At 43.5% G+C, this 23,731-nt stretch overlaps 1 protein-coding gene across 1 annotated transcript; it reads left to right on the top strand.

The window, feature by feature from the left end:
• Window positions 1-14,762: 14,762 nt before the first annotated feature.
• FGF6 (fibroblast growth factor 6) lies at window positions 14,763-22,370 on the top strand. The gene is made up of 3 exons (XM_009925708.2): window positions 14,763-15,160; window positions 16,074-16,177; window positions 18,235-22,370. Exons 1-3 carry the CDS (start codon window positions 14,821-14,823, stop codon window positions 18,409-18,411), a joined length of 621 nt encoding a protein of 206 aa, XP_009924010.1. The 5' UTR covers window positions 14,763-14,820; the 3' UTR covers window positions 18,412-22,370.
• Window positions 22,371-23,731: the final 1,361 nt, after the last annotated feature.

Consider the following 23,731-nt stretch of genomic DNA (forward strand, 5'->3'; position numbering starts at 1 on the left):
GCATGTGTGGCTGCTGGGAATACATGCGTTGCTACTGGAGGACCTGGGGGTATGGAGCTGCAGCAGCCTCAGCTGGATTTGGGCTGGATTCAGGCTGGTTTCGGCAACACCCAGCACTCTGGAATCCTTTGAGTCCCAAAAGCTCTGACTTCTTTTTTTGCTGTTGGAGAACTTACAGCTCGTCTGTCTCACAGCTAAAATAAATCAGACCCACTATGTATACAAAATGCAAAGTCGAGGTGGAGAACTGATTTACTTATGACTACAATTCTGCAGAAATACGTAGGGCCCTAATTCAGAAAACAAATATTTGTCTAACTGCAGACATATGAAGCATACCCAGACTTAAAGTTATGCTCATATTTAAGCACCTGTTTAATGAGGTTTTATGACAACAAGGAGTCATTTTCCTGGTTGAGTTGACAGTCAAGGGTAGTGTTGTTCCTAACTCTACTCTCCACAACAGCCTCAGCATTCAGTAGGGTTTCCAACACAGGTCAGTCGTCTTTTCGAGTGTATGGGCTGAGCTTCACACAAGGCTTTCGGATAGACTGGTAACACACCTTGCCGTGCAGTGAGGACACACACCCCATCCACATGTTCCCTGGCTTCGAGGACATGTGCTGGGTGGTGGTTTCTTTCTCATTCATCCCTTATTCTAGCCAAGCCTGACTTCTTAACACACTCTTTTCCCTTGTTGGTCAAGACAATCTCAGGAGAGAGCTGGATTTGATCATCTTCAGGCCGAAGTGGGCCTGTAATCTGAGTTTCCTGCTTCAAAGAGATTCATATAGTCTTACATACCAGCAAATATTTACAGATATAGGACATCCTTGCCAGGGCGGAAAAAAGCAGGCTGACCTTCCTTCCTCTTTGGTGGCTAACCTCAAAAAAGGGTTTGGGGTTACAAATCCAGACTTGAGAGAAGGGCCTGAATCCAGTGGCCTTTGGAGGCACCCTTTAGTATTCCCTTACAACTCCAGTAGACTGTGCTTCTATAGCCTGCTGGCTGCTGTCATTCCCGGGTGACTAACGCTCCTCTGCTGCTCTCCGGGAGCCCGAAGGGTCTCTGGATTCAGCTGGTGGCAAAGACAGTGCTACAGTGCTGAGCGTGTGTGCGGGACCAAACGCATCGGGAAGGGGAAGGGGGCTTTACCTAGGGAGGCTGGAAAACTGGGGGAGCTCCGAACCCTCCTTGTTCTCCAGCTGCAGCGCTGCCCTCTGAGAGGGTAATTGCCTGCTGTTGGTCACCCTGGCTGACTCCCCCTCTGCTGCGGGTTGCCACCTCCATTGGGTGAAATGCTCCCTGAAATGCTCCCTGGGCCTCTGGAGGCAAAAAGAGGTGGGTCAGAAGAGCTCCTCAGTTGCTCTGTATAAACTGACCCACCTCCGTTTGAAAGGCAGCAGCAACGAGCAGCAGTAGGTGATAATCTTTCAGCTGATGTCATGGGAGTGGGAAGAAAACTCGATCGAGGCCGGGGTATTTATTTGAGCAGGGCAGTGGAGACAGCACCCTGATTCCTATGAGAGGATTGAAAAAAAAGAAAGAGCCTTTGGATCTTTCCTGACTGCCCTTCCCATTCACCAGGGTTCTCATCTTCCCCCCCCCCCTGCAAAAAGGCATCAAGAATGTGGCAGGGCAGGCTGTATATGATACACGCTGGATCCATGTCATTTGTGTATTTTCTGCATTTTTATGGGGAAAGATGCACTCAGTTGTGACTTTGGGGAAGCTCAGGCCATGCACATAAAGGAAAGCTCTCTCCTGGGTATCCAAACACCAAGCGAAGTCTTCATTTTTGAGTGTCTAAACTAAGGCAGCTTAAGCAGGTTGGCTTTCAGATGAGGGGTATTCAGCACTTTCTGAAAGCCAAGCCCTCACATCTGAAGTTTAATACATCTCAGAAATAGGGGTACTTGGAATCGCAAGCCGTCTGAGAATGCCTTGGTCTATACGCAATGCAATGCCGCAATATAAGGGCACAATCTGGCTGTTTCCCTGTGGTCTGCTCACACTGATGACAGTGCTTGCTATCACGAGTAGCTCTGTAAAGAAGCATTCTGCCCAGTAATAACTGCCTGCCAGATCACCTACTTGCTGCATAAACCATCTTAATTTTTACCATGGAGTCGTACACAGGCCAGACCTGTCAGACACTTAGAAAAACAAAGCAGAAGAAGAACAAAGGTGGCAAACACAAAGCAACCGAAGAGAGGTAAGGATGGGTCAAGCTTGAGATGGCAACAGGACTCAGCAGGAGACGGTGTAAGAGGCTTTCACCTCCTGTATTTGTGTCAACCAGACAGTAATAAAGTACAACAATCCAGGACCCACTAACACGCACTCCTGTGGCCAGTTCTTAATCTGGTTTCTCAAGGTGGATTTCATTGTGCCATGAGCACAATTATTTTTCGCAACATTATGTTCATGAGAGGTTATTGCACATTGAATTACAGCATTCCCATGCCTTCAGGCTTTTTGTAACAGTAGGAGAAATGGTGGGCTGGAGAAGACAGCTGGGTTTGCACGCGGTATATGTCAGTTTACTTAAGCAGAACCATTTTACTGCTGCTGGAGGAATGCAGCAAAAGGTCAGTGTTGAAACTCCACTAAAGTAAGTTGAGCACACATTCCAGCTGCGAACATATGCTCACTACTTGCTTGATCAAAAAGGAAATTTCAGAGCTCTGCTACATGCTTGCCTTGACCCTGCTCCATACCGCCTGTCTAGTGTGCATCAGACAAACTATTCTTTAATCCTGCATGGAATACACATTCTGGTTAAAGGATGCTTGGAATAGTTGCGTATCATCATTAGCAGCGTAATCTTAAACTGGGCCCATGCATATGGAGGAGTGCACAGTAGTATGGAGGGGGATGTCAAGAGAAGTGTTACATGAATACATGAAATGGGTGGCTTCACTTCATAGTCCTGCATGCCCATCACAGCCTGACCCTGTCCAAATGAGACTCATCTTTACAGGAGAAAAATAAACTCAATGTTATTATTCAGCTCTTGCATTTTCCTTGCCTGTGTCTTCTTCAAATGTTTAGTCTTCTAGATTCTGCCTGATCTGGTCAGCGTCAGAGGAAGAATTCTGTGCTAACAAAATGCACAAAGAAGCCACACCAACTTAATTGGGCTGTTAAAAATTGCAGAAGCGAGGCTCTTATAGCTACAAGAGCTTTCGGCTGATTTAGAACATGCCCTCATAACATCACTTGATAAAAATAAGACTCTGACTTTTTAATAGAACAAATTACTTAGGTTTTATATTTAACCACAGTCACTGTTAAAGCTATAACTGGTTTTCAGAATATTTTAGGAATCTGATCTTGATCGTCCATATGTTAAAAGCCATCACAACAAATACCTTACATTGCGGTTCTTGATGAAGAAATAACAAGGTGGCTGCAGCCTTAAATACAAAGTGTTTATTTTGTGCTCAGATTTGCTACTCTTAAATGAGAGTGTATTGGGTTTGTGTGGTGGGCTTTTGGTAAACTGGCTGGGCATAAACCACAACACAGAGTAAGTATCAGAAATTAAAATTTCAAGGCAAGGAAGGAGGCGGTCTTGAACCAGAGAAACTTGCAGACCTGCATGCTATTTGGAGAGAGTGCACTAATGTTCTAGTTACTCGCAGCCAGCTCTTCGGCAGCTCCCAGACTCCAGTGTGAAAAATGGCACTACTATTGAGGACCTCTCCATGCACTGGGAGCAGAGGAAATTTTGACACAGGGAGGTGGGTTCCTTTCCAAAAATGGGACTTGCAAGATTTAAAAATATTACCCAAAGACCATTGTAATCAACCAGATTAAAACTCTGGGTTTACTGATCTCACCTTGTCTCTGGGTTGTGCCTTGGGGAGGGGAAGCTTCAGTCAGTTTAACTGTATTGTACAGTCATGGATTAGTAGCAAACCATCTAGAATCATATACAGATTAAGAAGAGCCTGTTAAAAATATGAGGTTAAAGAACAAGGTCTTTTCTGGCAGAAACCCAACCTCTTTTTTTTACTTTGTTTTTTACTATGGGTATTATGTGGGATGTCCACATAGTACAAAATCACAATGAATAATAATTTGGAGAGTGGAAACAACATGCTGCATAAATGTAGTAGGCATTTGAGGAAGAATCCATTGCTAGCACCAGATTAGTTTATTTTCACTGACTCAGGAAATTTGCAATTGGTGACAACAAATTGTAGGAAAAGCTGACACAATGAGGGTAGGGCTGGCATCCAGCTGGACCCTGAAAAGCCAGAGGAATGGGTTGACAGAACTCTCATGCAATCTGGCATTAAAAAATGCAAAGCCCGAGCCCCGGGAGGACGTTATTGCTGGCAATAGTACAGGCTGGGCGCTGGCTGGTGGGGGAGCAGCTTTGCTTTTATAAGAGGCTGGGCATCCTGGTGGAGAGTAAGCTGAACCTAAACCAGTAGTTGTGGTGAGGAAGGTCAACCACATACTGGGCTGCATTAGCAAGAATGTGGCCAGGAGGTCGAGGGTTGAGGGAAGTGGTTATTTCCCTGTAACTGGCACTGGTGAGGCCACATCTGCTGTGCTATGTCCAGTTTAGGCCACCCCAGCACAAAAGAGAGGTCAACAAATTGGAGGAAGTCCAGTGGAGAGTCACTAGGATGCACAGGGAGGATGCTGAAGGTGTTCAAGGAGAGGCTGAAGGTGCTTTCAGCAACTTACTGAGGATCAAGGTACTGCTAAGCTGTTTGTAGCATTTTTTTACCAGAGAAAAAATGCTTCTGTTTGTCTTGGAAAGATGTCTTTTGAACAAGGTCCTGGATATCATCAGGAAAGTCATTCTGTCATCCTTCCGTGGAGAATTCACAAAATTTGACCATGCAAGTGTGTCATAAGTGTATCCCTTCTTCAAGCACAGATGCCAACAGGGTGCAGGTCTAACAGCTCTCTGCAGGAACTCTGCAGGTCTCAGAATGAAGAGCTCAAATTATGGTTCAGTTCCACTTTTTTAATGCCATATTGTACATTTTTCCATGCTTCTTTTTAGAATTTCTTTACTAATCCTGTTATACCACTGAGATACAGGCTGTCTCACTCCTTCACCTCTTCTCTAATACTGATACTAAAAAGATGTTCACTAACTCTGCTTATTTTGCACCCTCTGCTCCCTAATGCTCTGATTTTAAAACTACTCCTACCTTCTACATGTGCCTATCTTTACTGCTGTTAAGTCAGGCCAGTTCAGCAATCTGCAGCAGCATGTGCCTAATTTTGAGTGTGTGAACAGTCCCAGGTTCCACAGGAGCTGACAACCACAGATTCCAAAAGTGCAACTTGCTAAAAGTCAGGCACTGGTTGATCCCAGCCACCTGCCACATATCTTTTGTCCTTGGTGATGTAAGCCACAATACTTACTAGCTGTGTATTCTCCATATATTTTTTAGTGTTTGCTCTGCACTTTAACTGTTTCTATTTTTTTCTTGTATGCCCCTGCAGATCTGATGTGCTCCTCACAATTTCCAAGATAAATTTCCACACGCATGCCTGCAAAATCCCTTCTAGTCTCTTTTGGTATCTTTGAATACCACATCATCACCTTTCTGTCTCAAAATTATGTGGTTTTGCTATCCTTCTCCCTTTTTCTCCATTTCCTGGACAGACTTTTTTCCTTAATCTTTTTTTGCAGAACTAAGTCTTATCAGTTATATTGCCTTAAACAGCTCACCTGTCTTGCGTTCCTGGTTCCTTGCAAGGTCTATACAAATCTGGAGCTCTTCAATAAGCTATGGCATAGCTTGAGCCCCTTTTGCTGTATTACTCATCCTGCTGGAGCTAAAAATGACCCTATTCTCTTTCCCCTATTCAGAAAAGGAGCTACAGGAACAAAACCTGAATTACTGCATTTATATATGAAAAGTCATCCTGTTTGCTTTAGCCTGCAAACCTGACCAGAATGTAGATCACTTCTGAAATGGCCCCATTTCTTCATTTAGCCAATGAACTTTCTCTTTGGATGAATTTCTGGTGGCTAACTGAGCTTTAGACACCCATCTAGATAGCTTTCTGAAAATGCAGCTGCAGCTTTACTAGACCTCTGGTGATGAGAACAGAATAGTTTTATATGCACATTTTGAAAGAGGGAATGAAAAATCTACTGTTACTCCTATAGATCCAGTTTAACCTCAGGTCCCTTTTAATCAGTCCCAGGAATCAACTTATTTATACTAAAGAACAAAGGAAAAAACTCCCTTGCCCTCCCACCCTTGTTTGCCTATTTATAAAGGTTCACATAAAGAGCAACATGAAAGGAAAACACCAGCTCCAATTTTAAGCTAAAATGACATTTTGGAGCCATTGAAAAGTTCAAGCTGACAGATGTCTGATTTATGCTCCCAGGGACTGAAGGCAGAACATTTTATCTTTTGGCCAATTTGAGTACAAAGTTCTATAAGGAAAAAATATTCACCATTAAAAGTGGTGCAGCACTGGAACGGGCAGCCAGAGAGGGTAGGGAGTCTCCTGTCTTTGAGAACACTTTTTCAGAGCCTTGAGTGCGTCAGGAGGCTGTAACTGCTTTGTACACCTATGCCCTCCAAACTGCACCCTCTGCCCATTGCTCCAGGTGCTCCCTTTAAGCTCAGAGCTGCACCTTCAGTCCTGGCTTAAGCTACAGCATAGGTGTTCCCGTTCCCAGTCTGGTTCCCAGGGGCTCCTGCGCTGTTATTTGGATTTCCTGGTTTGAACTGGGACCTATCTTGCCTTTCTGTGCTGAGCAGTGGGCTGTCGATGGGACCTGTTAGTATCAGCACCCCTGCTCCGCTCACCCAGTTTGGGTGCTGGTGAGGACCTGGGACTGTGCCCTGGCTGAAGGCACTGCCCCTGCCCACGCTGCGGTCACCCTTGGTGGATGGCTTGCCTTCCTTTGTGGAGCAGCCCTGTTCTTGCCACTGCCTGATGCGGTTAAGGATTTGACTGGCCATCCCGCTTTTGCTTTGGAGTTAGCATTGCTTGGAGCAGGAGGTGGAACTTGATAAACTCCCCAGGTCCCTTCTAATGTAAATCTTTCTGTGACTCTGACTCACTCGTTACTCAGGGAGTTAAGGAATCAGAGAGAAGATTAATGGGGAAGGGCAGGAGAAGACATGATGAGTTCTTCAGTAATATCATTGACTGTCTAAATTTCCTCCCTGTATGAGCTGTTACATAGTCGCTCTTTTTGTACATGCAATACTATGATGGGCACGTTGCAGAACAATGTTGAAACCAAATAAATGAAATACCCAGGGAAGAAACAAGATATTTCTGCAATGGGCAGGATAAGGCTGAGTCTGAGAAACCTGCCATGGCATGACAGCAGCAGCTACAGGGAGCTGGAATCCCATGGCTCCCACAATTTAATTTCAGCATCATAAAGAATTTGGAGAATCTATTTTTCTTGCTCTGGTTCTACAAATTATTCAGAGCATGACCCAGTATTTGGGAAGTGGCTGGTGAGACTTGTGTCCCTGAAGCCATTCTGACTAGGTAGCCCTACAGGGCTTAATCACATGAAAAGCACATGCAGCCGATGACAGAAGCCAGGGGTTTTCAAAACCCTGCATGGGTCACTCAGCTCAGTCTGGAGTTCTGATGCCCTTTAAAACATTCTCCCAAGTGCAGATCTGGATGCAGGCAGGGTGAGGATGAGGCACATTGTGCAGCCACTCTCCACTCACTCTTATGTAGCTGGGAATGTGCAAATGCTCCAGCACAAAACAAAGGAACATGGTCTTTGAAACACCCACCACCTCTGAAAACATCCAGGATACTGCAGCCGGGAATACTGAGACACCCGCCTGATGCAAGTATGTGTGAAGAGTCTGCAGGGCTTCAGATTATGGACTTGAGGTGAGATTGCTTTTCAGACTTTGAGAAACATGTCTGTGCCACTGGGAGAGCTGCAAGAGGTTTCCAAGCAGACACTGTCACTGCAGATGCTTCTGGATCCAACACCAGCTCACACACCTTTACCTGCAGTCTGTTTGCTGTTCTGTTCCCAGGTGGGCTGATGGGTGTCGAGGAAGGGATTCATCTCCAGAGTAAAATATTTCCATTTAGGTGTCTCCATGTGTCTCAGCTCCTGTGAAACACAGACCTTGTCAATGAAGGTAGTGGAGTCCCAAGAGTGCTTCAGCTCACCCTGAAGAAGACACCTACTGGGTGGTGAGGTCTGTCACTTACTGGGCTCCTTGACTCTATTAGCTAGAACCCCACTGACTGTGCTGCAAGCTTAGATCCTCAGTGCACATGGACCCACACACTGGTGTCTGAATACGAAGCAGTTTCCCACCCCAAGTGGCCTAAGGACTCTTTTCCTAGCACCATGCTCTACTCTACTCTTCTCTTGTGGTGGGAGGCCCTGCATATAGACTCCTTCCCCTTCCTCTCACTCTTCAGTAACTCATTCAGCCTTCCTCTGTGGCAGAGCAACACAACAACAAGGTTTACACACTTGTCTGCCTTACAGGATTTTGAAGACTTCAGATGCAGTGAGTGCAGCCAAAACATGAAGTACTGCTGCTTTCCCTCACCTCCTGGGGACCAGTGGGCGATCAAGTTGTGCACCAGAAACATCCATTATGCTTTGGTTCAAGTCTTGTCTTCCATTTAAAAACTGAACCATACTCCCTAAGTACCAAGGATCTGAGGAGTTTCACTTCTACGCCTCAGGTAGCTGTGGTCAGGACTCAGGGATGCAGTATCTATCCACCCAGCATCTTCTTACCTTCTGTTCCCCACCAACACAGCAGGGGGAATGGGAAAAGGGTAGTGGAAGAGGGCAGGAGGAGATGTCAAAGGCAGGATCCTTTCTATGGAATTTAGAAAACAAATCACAACTGCTATCAAAGCTGGATTACAAGCATTAGACCCTCAGTGTTGCCCGCCCTGCAGGAAAAAAGCTTGGCAAAACCAGGAAAGAGTTCAGATGACTGCACAAAAGGCCCAGGATTCAGACTTTTCCTCTGAAATTTGAGGAGGTACCCAGACCAATAGATGAAGAACTGACATGCAAGAGAAAGCCCTCAAATGAGCTAATGGTATACAACACAAGGAAGATACAGTTACCTGGCAAATGGCGGAAATTGCCTTTAACCTTCTATACTGGATTACAGCATATCATCTGAATGGCTTTGACCATCAGGAATTACCCAGAGATCAGGCCAGTTGGCCTCCTGGACAAAACCTCATCATCACCACCAACAAAAACAAGTTATTTTTGCTTTCCTATTAATAATGCTGCCTAAATGGGGCATTTAGCATCCCTGTTCCTGTAGTGTCCCTGTTCCTGCTGTAATGAGAAAACCATACACGTAACCACTAAAACCAAATTAAACATGTTCCACATCATTCCACTCTTCTAATAAATAACACTGAACAGATCTCTGTGGGGGCTGGCGGCTGTCACTTCTTTTTATAAGCTCAACATTTTGCCCTTGGACTGCCTGTCCTTGCAGAGTGGGAACAGCTGAGGAGGTGATGAGAGAGGCAGTGTGGGCTGGTGTGCAGAACACCAGCTTGGGAACCTGCAGGTTTGCCATGGAGTCACCGCTCTGTCTTATGACAGTCATTTCAATCCCTATAAGATATTTGGAGGCAGACACGGCTACTGTTCTTGGTGGGATTTTATTATGCCACGAATGGAGAAGGACCAGAAAGCCAGCTGCACTAAAATACATCTCTCGCTGACAGCTCTGCACCACAGAAGGATTTTTCTACACTTCCAGAGAGCTCCAAATCTCCAAGTCTTCTTCAACTTGCACTGGCAAGAGCATCACAGGGGAGTCGGTGCAATCACCAGCAGCTTTGACTGTTTCCCTTCTGACTCAATGCCAGCTGCTTCTGCAGGCTATATGTGGGCTACCTTCTTCTCCAAGACCCTAGAATAGAAGAGAAGTTGAAACACAGTTTCCTTTCCTGGAGGGCTTCCTGCCTCTGGGTTTCTATGCCAAGCTTTAAACAGACATAAACCTAGGAAAGATTTTGTACAGAAAATGGTAAAGATAAAGGATGCAAGTTCTGCCCTGTTACATCATGGTACATTGAGAATAGCTCTGCTGCAAGAAGGGATTTGTGGTTGTATCATAAAGAGCAAGATTTGCCCATAACCCTGTCTGTGTGCAAGCACAGCAAAGTTACTCTGTGCCCCTAGGAACTAGCTTCTGTGGTAACACCTCAGGAGAAAAAGATGGGTATGTTTGACTGTATCTGTGCTTGACATACCCTCTTCAGAATGTGAATTTAGCATGAATAAGCAGTAAACCAAGATTTTTTTCCAAGCAAGCTAGCATCCATCTAGTCCTAAATCCTACACAGCTTCCTTTGGGAGTGAATCCTTTTTCCCTCTTGCCCTCCAAAAAATAGCAGGAAGCTGTTCTGTCATTTGTGTCTGCCTGTAGGAAATCAGCATGTGGAAACCCAGCAAGAGCCGTTGTGGCAAAATGAGAAGATAATTATTTTAGATGACTTTCTAAGTTGTTTAAATTACCCACTCTCTTACCCAGGTACTCTCATACACCAAGATGCATGTGCCCAAGTGGCCTATCCAGGATTGCTGTGTGTGTGACATGAAGGACGAGGTAGGTCCCCTGTTAAGTCTTCACTACATACCTTGGGTTCCTTTTGACTGGTGATGACAAACTGGGTTTGACCAGGTCTTTTACATGCTTTAGGAGTCAGCAGTTGTAATGAGGTGATACTTTTGCTTCAGAAGCTTGCTTGCTTCAGCCTCCAAGAGTCTTAGGCAAGGTTGCTGTCTGTTGTCTTGTTTACTCATTTTGGGTATCTGTATGGCTACAAATCTGCCTCTCTGTTGGATAACAGGAAGAGAAATAACAAATACAACCCTTTTTGTCATCCTCCTGCTACCAGAGCTCAGGTCTTTTGCTGATTAATCATCTACACTGTGGCCCTATCCAGTCTAGTCTTGATGACAACACCATACCCCTCAGCGTTTACCAGTTTTATGGCTATCAGTCAGGTCCTTGGATATCAATACAGCTCATCCCTGCAACCCTTGTTCTATTATTTTTTTCTGCTGCTTTCATACTGTGATTCGTATTTCATTCATGACAGTCCTAGTACTTGTGTTACAAATCTCTACATGCTGGCCAACAAACCCTATTAGCCTAAAGATGGTCTGATGGGGCTCCATGGGTTAACAGAGTTTTATGCAAGTTTAATCTGGGCTAACAGAGTTTTATGCAAGTTATCCAAAGCCTGCAATACTTGCCCTGCCACAACAGTTAGGTTCGTCACCTGGAAATCTCCCTTCTCTGTTCCACCACCAGCCTGGGTCTTCAACACGAACAATTTTAGTCTGTCCTTCTGTGTTTGAATGAGGGATTGCTCTTTCCAGGCCTTAAAATAGGGAGAGACTTTCAAGAGATTTCAAAATGGAACTTAGGACCCTAAGTCATCATGCATTTTTGAAAGATGTGCTCTGCACTCATATCATGTTACTGCTCAGCTGCGTGGCTTTTCCTAGACTATCTGAAAGTGGATCCGTACTGCTGTGTTCCAAAGGGGGTTATTTTAACATTGTACTAAAATACTGACAATGAAAACTTGTTACTTTAATTAGGCAGTAAGCACTGTTATCCTGGGTCTTAGATTTTGAGTAAGCAGAGGTTGATTGCTGAAGTAAACTTTAACCATTTTGGAGTTCACATGATTTATTTTACTGCAAATGATATTGGTGTCTCTCTTGATGCCTTCCAAATTTCACTGGGCACATGAAGCCAGGACAACCTGTTATCTGAAAATCAAAAGGCTACTCTCACTGAGTTTTCTGGAAACAGCTACTTCATGGGCCAAGAGGACAAGTTTAACCAGAATGAGACATCTTTTAGAGGAGACAAGGCTTGCCTAATTGAATCAGAAGCTCCAGAATTTACATGGCAGTTCATCTTCAGACCACTTTGCTGATACGCAGAAACTCAGCAACCTGCTGGCCCCAGATCAGACTACAGAATGGTTTAAGGCTCATTTCAGCTCCAATGCAGAATTGCTGAGCAGTACAAGACTACAGTAGACACTTCATCTCCCAGCTGCACACCATTTGGTCTTAGGCCAGATGCCAAGAGTCTTGGTCTTATGAGGGCCAGATGTCCCAGTGAAATCACAATTTTTAGCTATTTGTTTTGGTTTCCAGATCAAGCAAGAGAAGTCCTGATTTTTGCAAGCTAGCAATCTGGCCACCCTTTCCATACAGTATACTGTCATTTCCACTTGCTCAGTGAGAAACTGCAGGTGGGAGGCTGTCGCCTGGTCTAGCTACCCTGGCCCACCACAGCTCTCAGCAGTCACTTTCCAGCTGGGCTGACTAAAACCCAAAGCAATGCATCCCATAGACTTGGCAGAATTTATCCCAGTTTTTTGTACTATCATCTAGTATTCACTCTAGGATTGAGAGTACCGGCATGCAATGGGGTGCATCCCACAAAGTGTTCCATTGACTTGGGCCATCAGAATAGCTTATTAGGAATCTGCAGTGGCAGATGTGCCAGCACAAGTTACAGAAGCTCTTTTAGCCCATGCCTTGGCTTTACTATGAGAAACCTGACAAAAGAGACACAAAGGTGCAGAAGTGATCAAAAGCCAATGACAGAAAGCCAGCCCTGCACCCTCCTCTCTCAACTCATGAAATCACTAAATGCTGTTTTGCCTGCTGATTGGCAGCTGTATTCTCATTTCCCTCCTAGGACACTGATCATGAGCAAACTGCAAAATTACACTTGAAGCGTTCTCTGGGGGAAAAAAAGATCAATTGGAAAGAAAATATTACAATGCATATTTTACAGACAGTGATGGCTCTGAGATTAGGCAATGTTTCTAGGAGTCACATGCATTGGGAATTGGCAAGTCTTCAGACTGCAGCGTAAGACAACCTAGGAAATCAGTGCTCCATCCCTATAACAGTGACCCTGGGCTTTGTTTCCCACCAGTGCTGGCCTCTCATAAAGACTGCAGCTATGCTGAGGGGATGTAAAATACTAGTATTATTCCTTGCTAGAAATTATATATGCACTTTGCATAGCTGAAAAATCATGAGGTGAACTAGAAGGCAGGAGAGAAAACGGCCTGAAGATTTTCATTGCGAGCAAAAGGCAAAAGATATTCTGAGTGCTGCTTCAGCAAAGGCAGGGAGGCTTTGAAACGCCACCTGGCACAAGCCAGGGTCTTGTCCAGTGGTTCCCAATCTTTTTATAGCCGAGCCTCTCTCAAGAGAATAATCAGTATTTCATGCGTCACTAAATCTAACTGCTCACCTGCCTCAGGGCTGCTATCGCCTCCCCTTCACTCATGGTGTTCCTGCTGGAGTGTCTGCAGTATCCAAGGCCTCATATTACACCCCTGTTAATGTGAAACTGTATGTCACGTCGGGTGTGCTCAGTTCAATTACACTTCCAGGTACACTCCTTATTAATGTGCAGGCATCTCAAATGACACAGACAACACAAGTTCTGTGCTGTGAGAAGCTGACAGACATAATGGCAAAAATATTTGCATAAATCTCAGCCGTTTTCCTCCCACTAATGTGTTAATAAGTCCCATGAAACTAGCTAAGATAAAAGTCTAATCTGTCCAGCTCCAAAGAAGCTGAAACAGCATCGGTGCAAAATGAGGGGAAACAAGACAGTCTGAGCAAATGGAAGGAGAGGAAAATTAAGATGCTCATAGATTATTACAAAAAGAGACAGCATTTGGGCTTGAGGAAAAGAGACAGTGAAACAGTAGGGAGGTGTGGCCATTTCCCTTTTTCCTCTTAACGCATTACCTAAGCCCTTGTCTTGTTTGCAAGACAATTGCAAACACAAATACACTTGCACCCCTGCGAGAGGCACGCACCCTCCCCAAATAAATGTGATCATTTGGAAGCCACCTCAATGAAAATCATCAGTACTTAAGAACATATCAATGTCCCCAGCTACATGTAACTGCAAGATCAATGCTCCAGCCTGCATGCCCTGCTCAGCAGAATTGTCGCTACAAGCAGCAGAAATGTGCTTGCATAAAAACAGGAGGAGCAAGACCTGGGGCTTCCTCTCCCTTTAACATGGCTAACCTCTCTGTTAACCAGCTGGGAGCACTCCTTTCAGGGGTACAAGCAAGCTGTTAGTGTCTGGGCTGCTATAGTAAGAGGTGCATTGGATTTGCTGGGTATATACAAAAAGAGCAATGGCCACTTCATCTAATTCTCCCCAAATATTGAGCTGCCCTGACGTACACCCAGTGATCATGCCACCAAGGAAGTGACTGCAAAGTTTTCATTGCTCACTGATGAGGTCCATAACTGTTTTTACACCTTCTTCTCTAAATAAGGAAGCTGCCTGTGAGACCTCTGACTGCCCAACCAATTTGACTCCTTTGCTTTCAAGAGCCAATGAAACCCCACTCCTGCCTCCGGTCTTGGGTGACAGCATTCATCAAACCTCAGCCAGCCCGGGAGGACAGCAGGTTAGTGTTACAGCCGTGGCAGGCTTACCTTTGGCAAGCTGTTGATGTCAGAGTGATGATGTGGGGAGGGACAGCCTCTGCACTATAAAGATGGGTCAATCAAATATAACTGAGGATGCCCACCGGAGAGCAGGATCTACAAAACATGGTCCCCACCAGTTTGAGTCCTGCTGGCCTGTCTCTGCTTCCAACCCAACTGCTATCAGGCTTTAGTTTCATGTCAGCAATCTCTATTTGCTTTCCAAAAATAAGCCTCTGCCACCATGCTGAAGGGAGAAAAACAAGAAGGGCGGTATTTTTAGGGCCATTAATTCTGACCACGTGCCCAGGAGGTGAACCGGATGGCCACTGCACAAAGACTTCTCATCACTATGTCCTGCGAAGCCAGCGTTCACCGGACGTTGCCTGCTTTCGTTCTCCTGGGTTTTCTAGCTGGGATTGCTTCAACACATCCAGTTGTAAGCAGAACTAATGGCACATTGCTGGAAAGAGGATGGCAATCTCTGTTGTCCAGGTCCATTGCTGGGATGTCAGGGGAGAAGTCAGATGTGAACTGGGAGAGTGACTATTTGCTAGGAATCAAGAGGCAGCGGAGGCTTTACTGCAACGTGGGCATCGGGTTTCACCTTCAAATCCTCCCAGACGGAAGGATAAGCGGAGTTCACAATGAAAACCAATACAGTGAGTTGCATCCAGAAATGAAATAGAATAGATGTCACTTAATTGCTGTGAACTCTCGTAATTACCCTTCATAGAATGCAAATGTTATTACTTGATATTATTAATCTGTGCTACATCTGTTGCCTTTTAAAAGTCTCTGGGATCAATAAACATTAGAACCCTCCAGGCTGAAACATGTTAGAAATACTTAGACAAAATTAGATACAACTTATTTTTACTCTGCTTTACTGCACAGATGAGAAAAGACAAACCAGGTTGAAAACTGTCTCTCTGCTGCATTTGCTCACTCCTCACCTTCTCATTTGCCTTTTGAATTCTGGAGGTTGTCGCTGAGCTTAGAGTGCCAAAGCATGATTTTTGAATCCTAGCCGACTAGTACTTTTGGGACACTCAGTCACAGAAGGGGCTTGCTCTTCCTGGTTTGCTTGTTCTTATGGGTGCTGTTCTGTTACCATAAGATTAAAGAAAAGCATTAGCCCTATGGATCTGAATTTCCTGTAGAGGGCAGTTGCTAAAATCTTTTGCAGCTAAGATATCGTGGGGGGCTTCAAAATGCAAGCCACACTTCTCTAAAGCTCAATAACAAACACTCTGTAATTATAGCATTTTAGATAAAAATAATTTACTTATTAGAAAGCCCAAGAGTGTGACATATCAAGAGAGTTTGATAGAATGAAAGGATTATACAGCATGTGACTACAATTCCAGAATAATTATTTTAAAATCCTACAGCATGTAGGAAAAAACAAGATCTTCTCTCTGTATTTCTATCTTGCTGGACTAGGGAGGTAACTCTAATAAAGCAAATATGACAAGTTCATTAAAGTTTTAAAATAAATAAATTGTATCTGAATTGCTTTTGATTAGCTCTAAATTCTGTGATAACACTTCTATTGAACTTCTTATTTTTTAGGTCTCTTTGAAATATCCACTGTAGAGAGAGGTGTTGTTAGCCTGTTTGGTGTGAAAAGTGCTCTCTTCATTGCAATGAACAACAAGGGGAAGTTATATGGAACAGTGAGTACAAGTGCAAATAGTTTTTCAAGGCTTAAACAGAGGCTGCAAAGGTTTGGTTTTTTTTTTTCCTCCTGGAAATTTCTGATTACAAGCAGAGAAAACAGCCTTTCAATTACAGGGAGCCTGCCCAGGCTGGTGTCATCAGTGTTATTTAATGCAACAAACAGCATGGCTGTTAGAGGTCTGTTATTTTAAAGGTTTCCAATAAGATTGTACCAGGAGCACCCTAGGAAAATGAATGTATTCTGCAAATAGTACGGATTAATTAGATGGCTTCTTCTAAGGGCTCAGCACTGCAAACACGTTCTAGTAGGGCTGAACTCTGTTGATTCCCTTTTGCATTGCATTGTATGTAAAACAAAAGGGTGTGCTCTGCAAAAACCCCTAGGAAGGAAAGCATGTGTGTGTGTATGTGATTGCATGCGTATGTGTGTGCGTACAGGTGTGTGTAGGAGAGGTACAATTAGAGCTATCTATACTAGCTACCGTTAGTAACATCATGACCACATGCCTCCCCCTACCAAAACCAACCACACCATGAAGAATAAATAGGAAGTCTACCCTACAGAGTCAACATATGCGTCGGGGGTTATTTTAATGACCAATTTTGTGAGATCAGTCCCAGAGAAAACAGTAAGAGCTATTAACAATGGTATGCAAGTCATACTGAAACACCATCAGCATCGTCCTTATCTAAAAAGTGCTAGCTATGCCATCTAAATGCAATTTAATCTCTGAGGCTTGAGCAAGGCATCTCCAGTCCCAACATTCAGCAGAAAAAGCGCTTGTTAGGAAGCGTGTTTCAAAGAGGCTGTCTCTGGGCAATAGGCAAAAGCAGTCCCTCTTGAAGTAATGAATGGCACTGATTGCATTCATCTCTGTTGTCAAGAAACAACAAAGTCATTTTCTTTGAAACAGCTGTAATTTCAACAAAGCCTTTCAGCTGCTTAATAAAATACCAAATGTTGTGAAGGACCCATAGCCATTACTAATCTGACTGATTCCTTCTCACACAGATAATGACAGTGGGACATTTTAAGGTTCCACTCCAGGAATATTCTTACAATCATGTCTGATTTCAAGCACCTAAACAGTGCTGCAAGCCCAACTGCTTTGCTTGACTAGCTCTTTCTAAAGAAATGCAGGGTCTGACTTCAGAGCTCCCTTTGATTTTTTCCCCCGGTTTCAATCCACTCTTGTTTATTTTCAAAGGTATTTTTAAAAGCTGTAAGAGATGTCCATTTTCCCTTGCACAGTGCAGTGCCCGAAGTTGAAGTCTTACAAGATTTGAATGGTGTTATTACACAGATGTCCAAATAGAACAGCACTGGTGGTGTCTCATGTGCCAGACATTTGATGTTGGGGAATTGTTCTGCTTTCTCTTTTAATTTCCTTGCTGCTCTGCATTTGTCTCCTGCTTGTCCTTGCACCTCTTCTCCCAAATAACTCCCTCTCCTTGGATTTACGTGATGTGACATGAAGAAAAATAAAACTGTTTTCCCAGCTTAGAACCTTCTGCATATCTCACTAGCAGTCAAATATAATATCACTAATGATTTAACAACAGAAAAGATTTAGTGCTACTCTGAGGTCTTATTCAAATGCCTTATTCCAGCAAATAGTTCTCCCTGGCCATTGCTGTTTGTAAGAGAACTGAAAGTTTTGACAGCCAGCATATCATTCTTTTATAAATTACAGGACCTCTTGCAGAATGGAGGTGTGAAATAAAGCTACATCATTTGGGCAAAAGGGCATGACGCTGACAGAAATTATTGCTTGCAAATAAAATGAAGAAATCCATGATTTATGACAAATTAACTTGATCTGTCACAGGAAGTACACAGTCCATTATCTGGACAGGTGGCATCTGAGTTCATCTGACACCAAATTAGCACTGAGGAGGGAGATTTATTGTTGGATGCCGTCACTGTGGCACCACCTGTTGCGCACTACAACAAGTTTTTCTGTAAAAATGCTAGTAAGAAGAATGACTTAAGTCTTCATGAAATATTTATTTTACCTGCTTTGTTCTTCCCCCACCCCTTCCTATTCTTTAGGCTGTTTTCCAAGATGAGTGCAAATTCAGAGAAACCTTGCTGCCCAATAACTACAATGCATATGAATCAAATGCTTACAGTGGGGCTTACATAGCACTCAGCAAACATGGGAGAGTGAAGAGAGGAAACAAGGTTTCTCCTGCTATGACTGTGACCCACTTTTTACCAAGAATATGAACATGAGCAAAGCAGAAGATTAAATCCCAGGAAAAACTGTTTCATTTTGCACATGGGAATAATCTCCCAGGTAAAGTATTTATACTGTTCATTGAAAAAAATCTATATATGTATGTGTATATTTGGATAAAAATATTTGTACTAGATTCATCACATAGCATATGTACTACGATGCTGCTTCTCTTCTACTCTGTACAACTTTTACATGGCTGTGTGCCTCCTTTGGTGCTGAACAGAGAAAAGTGCAAGCTGGAGTGCAAAGGAAGTATTTAGAAGACATAGAATGGCTGTGGGTAATCAACTAATCAATCATAGTTTATTTACTCAATAATATCAATTACCTCAGATAATAACCTTTCATAGTGAGCCGTTTACATATCATGGGCCAAATCATCAGATGACTTTGCTTCACCAGAGCTACAAGCAGTTCACTCCATCTGAATATCTGCCTGCACCTCCCTTTCTACACACCGTGTCCTGTCTTGCAAAGTCCTCAATCTATTTTGACCATTAGGGTGCCAATTCCACAACTGTTTCTACACACGCAAACTGTCTACCCTCAGAGCCCCTCTGTCTCTGAAGGGATTCTCCAGGGTCTCCTCACATGGACTTGTTGGCAAAATGAAGACCTACAATCAATTTCCCTTAGGAAGGGCCACAGGATAAATCACAGATGGGTCCCAAATGCAAAATATATTTGGAGCTGAGGATTTTGAATGGCATTTTGTGAGCTTAGTTTAGACTCACCTCAAATATAGATGTGTACATCTTTAACATAAATACATGTCTATACATAGACATGGGATGTGTGAGTGTGTATCTGTGTAATTACAGACTTTTAATGAATCAATCATCCCAGTCTCTAGATGCCCAGGTGCCTTTATATGCATACACACATAAAAGAACATAAATACTTAAAGGCACTGTATTTCATTTAGGCTGAACCTTGTTAATTTCTAAGAACTAGAACTGGTCTGCAGGATGCATTTTATGAAATGTAAGAAATTCATGAAAGCTTCCAGCAAAGGGTGATTTTAGAAAACTTCTCTGTTTTGAATTTTCTTCTATTTACTCCTTTACATATATTTTGTTCTTCTCTACCATACCTCACTGAGGTATGAAGGACAGAGGAAGAAAGAGGCTATATAAGCATGCCTTCCTGGGTTGGGACAGAGAAATTTGTGCCATAATTCCAATTTCTGTCACTGCAAAACATCAGTTTCAAAGACAACACGGCAAGCTGTATGAAATACTCTCCAAAGCTCTCCTAGAAGCCATACAAATGGTGCATAACTTTGCCTTACTATTTTGACAACCTTTTTCCAGATCGCCCATGAAGCTACATTCTCTGTGCCTCTGAAAGAGTATTTTAAGAGGCCCTAAGTCAATAGTCACTATAAATGTCAGTTACCAGAAGCCTTGGGATTCCAGCATTGATGGCGTGCTCCTAAATTTGAAACTAGATTCAATGCAATGTCAGAGCATGAGCATTTTCAGCATAGATGGACCATGCTGCTGCAGAAGTGAACATCTGAGTGCAAGATAATCTCCCACGTCCAGCCAAAATGTGGCTATGTCCAGCCTTGACATGCCATTCTATTTGCAGGGGGTGTCTATTCATGATGAATTTGAGCCTTCTGACATGCATGAAAAACACTGTCAGGGCCAGATCCTCAGTTGGAGTAAACCAGCCTAGTAAGACTACCAGTTTATAGCTGCAGAAGATTTGGCCCAAAGACCTCACCTACAAGGATGTATCTACAGCCACCCTTTCTGAAAAATTGTCAAGACAATTCTTTTGTGAACAAGATACAGTTTTCCAGCTCCTTTTGTGTGACTTATACTTGAATTTATTTTGCTCAAATATAAGTGGTGATCACAGTGTAAATGAAGAGAAAAAAGAATAGAATACTGCTTACAGTACATGAACGGGACACTTTGGATATGGTGAAGGAAAGGAGTTACTCTTCATTTTCTGATCTTGCAGTATGTAGAGAGAAGACAAGTTGGCATGCTTTGTTCATCCACAATGTGTGCAGCAGTTTGCTTTGGACAAATGTGCATTTTAAGAGAAAAAGCAGGATGCTTTGAATGGGGAGAGTGGGTCAGAGAAAAGTTTGGAGGATATCAGACAGTTATGTTGACCTAGAGTCCCTAGAGGTACAGATAGAAAGACTACAGCTGTGCTGAAATACATAGCTGGCAACCTGTATCCTTGTGTTATATTCCTAATTGTCTTTGAAATTAAGTTTGAAGAAGGATGGAAGAGTATGTGGATGTAGAAGAAATCATAGTTTGAATGCTGACACACAAGTTTGTTTCTGATTACAGCTTAAACCAGTGTCCTTAGGATAGGATGAAGTCTGTTCCCTCTTAAACCAGTGCAGTCTAGAGTAATTTGCAGTTGCCAGTACTGATAAATAATGGGATAGCTGGCATAAAAGGTGAGAATCAGACTCACTGACTCCATTTTGCACATACTGGTCAACAGCAAGAACAAATGGTAGACCAGGTCACAAGAAGTCTGTTTGGACGTAGCCTGCTGGGCTGAGCTTGTTCTTAAGAACTGCAGACCCTTGCGGATGCAGTTTTGGTGGGCATTTAGAAAGCCCCACCAGTCACTCTGCTGAGTTACTCTTTACACAACTGCTTTTTCCTTATTACATATCAGTGTCAGCCAGATCAGCATTGAAGTCAACCCTGAAATCAAAAAAGGTCTCCCAGTGCCAGGAATCCTGACTAATATGAAAGTGAATCACATCATTGTCAGACGTGACAATGAAAGATGCCATTGTCAGGAGTGATAACTGTGGCAGGAAACCCCTCCAGCACAAACAGTGCAGTACTGAACTGTTGTGGAAGTTTAGACTAGTTGGATATGATACTTTGACAGAGGTGCTTCTTACGTGAATGCATGGCTACTTTCAAGAGAGGAGTTAAGGCATGTGTTGACACGTTGCTGCGGGTGTGCAAGCAGTCTAGGGGCAGCTCACGGAAGCAGAATGCACCGTGGCAGTGTTCAAGAAGTTATGCAACTTGCCTGGGAAATGGCCTGATCCTGTTCTGCCTCGTGCTTGATCAGCTAAATTCCACCTCCTCCTGCTCAGGCCCTTATTACCTGCAGGGGAGGGGGATTTAGGAAGACCACCACTCATTTTACACAGCCCAGGATAAATTTGTTGAGTTGGCACAGAGGTAAAAAAAAAACCCAAAACAAACCACTTGTAAGCTGAATGTACATGATACAGAGGCTATGGAGAGAATGTGGGCATAGTCTGGCAAACTCTCAAACAACGCTTTCTTCAAAAGAATAGTCCCATGGATACATGACTACATAAAAACTCATGACAGTAAAGGAGTTTCCCAAATCAGGGCCAAATCAGGAACCTATTACTAACAATTCTTGCAGTGGTCCTCTTCAAGGCATATCTCATCTTGGGCTACAAGTTTTGAAAGCATTGCTGTGAATGCCCCACACCAGCCTGTCTTACCCATATTTTCCACGTGGGATTCTCCTGTGGAGTTGACACCTATTTTCAAGGTTTCTTCTTCCATAGGCAAATCCCATAATAATTTAAGACCTAATCCACCTCTGTTAGAAAACAGTCTTGACTGGAACTGAATCATGTTCTTAAATAATCTGATTTTCCCCAACCATGCAGAGATGCAGACACACACACAGTGGAAAAGCAGAGTAATTTTTGTATACCTCACTGACTATTTCAATTCCAAGATTTTATTTTGCACAGTAAAATGGTGCCAAAGTTCTCACGTTATCTTTTTTTTCACTAAAATATACCTCATATTCTGACTCCATATGGACTCACAATTGAGACTGTAAATTTGCAAGAAACACAAAACTGTCCAATCGTTTGTGAAATTGCTTCTATTTTTATATGTATGTGCTGCGCACAATAGTTTAATGTATTCATAAAATAAACTTTTATACATTTTTGGTAGTGTTTTGACTCCAAATCCCTCTTAACATTTGGTTTTTTCCTTGCTTCAGAGCTGCTCTATTAATTCCCCCCACACACAGTTTTTATCCATCTCTAGAACCAGAGGATGTATTGGTGCACTTAAAATTGTGGTAGACTTTTGTGTTCTTCAGACTTCTTGCCTGGGAAGTCATAAGAGAGTTGTGCTTGTTGTAGAGAACCTGGGAGTTTCACAGAAGAGAAGGAAAGTGCAATGTGATTAAAGACGAGCTGTCATAGTCACCTGTCTAAATTCCAACACTTTTTACCTGGGGAGGTTCTAGTGCTGCTCTCCTGTTGCTAGTGCTCTTCAGTGCATAACTGGCCATGCATATGCCTTACTTCATTAAATAAGAAAGGCTTTTTTTTTTAAATGGCATTTTCTTCTTGCCCAGGACTTGGGAGAGCAGCTTCCTGCAGCCATCACTGAAGGGTTTTGCCTTACTATGCCTCAAATTTGGGTATTTTGGAAACACTGCTACATTTCAGTGATTTGGTAAGTTTTGCTCTCCCTTTCTCCACTCCCAGGTTGTCATTTAATTAGTCCTTCAGTTAGTTAAATGATTACAGACCTCTCCCAGCCTGGGGACACAGACTAAGGTATTAGAAACCAATAGCTGGGAGTGTCACCTGCTTTTTGGTTCAAGTGCACTGTTTAATCCATACCAGCATGATATCGCAGAGCGGACAAGTGTCCAAAGCCCTGATTGCTGGCAGCCCTTCTCAGGAGCGTAAGAACATCTGCAGCACCATGCTGGCTAAACGCCATTCTCTGCATTTGTGTTTCAGCTGCCTACGTTCCCCCATAATAACTCCCTTTGCTTACAAGTCGTAGTAAACCCTTGCGTGTCATTGCTTTGCGTATGTGCCACATTTCCTCTGAGAGAGGACTATGTTTCACTGGTGGGTTAAGAAATGCTTCTGTCTGCTATAGAAGTGCCTTGTTTACAGCTTCGAAGGCCAGTCACTGGAGGTGGAATTGGAAACGGGAGAAGATACACAGCCCACAGGCAGTGACTGGAAACAGCAGGACAAACTGGCAGCTGGTGTAAACCAGCCTAGCCCCAGCAAAACCGAAACAGAAATGATCTGGTGAGGAGTCATCTGCAGAGGTTAGGAAAAGGCTACACATGGCCAGCTCACAAGACACCCCCTCAGACACAGGCTAGTTTCTTCTCCCTGTATCGCTGTTTGCACTTTGAAAGGTGATGCTGGCCAGACACACCTCAGTGGGTGCCCAGGTGCCCTGGGAGGCATGGATGGTTCCCATGCTCCCTTCCCACTCTGTGCTCTCAGCTCAAGGGATGAAAAATCTTCAGGTAATTTGGGGGACAAGAGATGGT

The sequence above is a fragment of the Haliaeetus albicilla genome, chromosome 19 (assembly GCF_947461875.1).
Source record: "Haliaeetus albicilla chromosome 19, bHalAlb1.1, whole genome shotgun sequence".
In the NCBI taxonomy this organism is placed as follows: Eukaryota; Metazoa; Chordata; class Aves; order Accipitriformes; family Accipitridae; genus Haliaeetus; species Haliaeetus albicilla.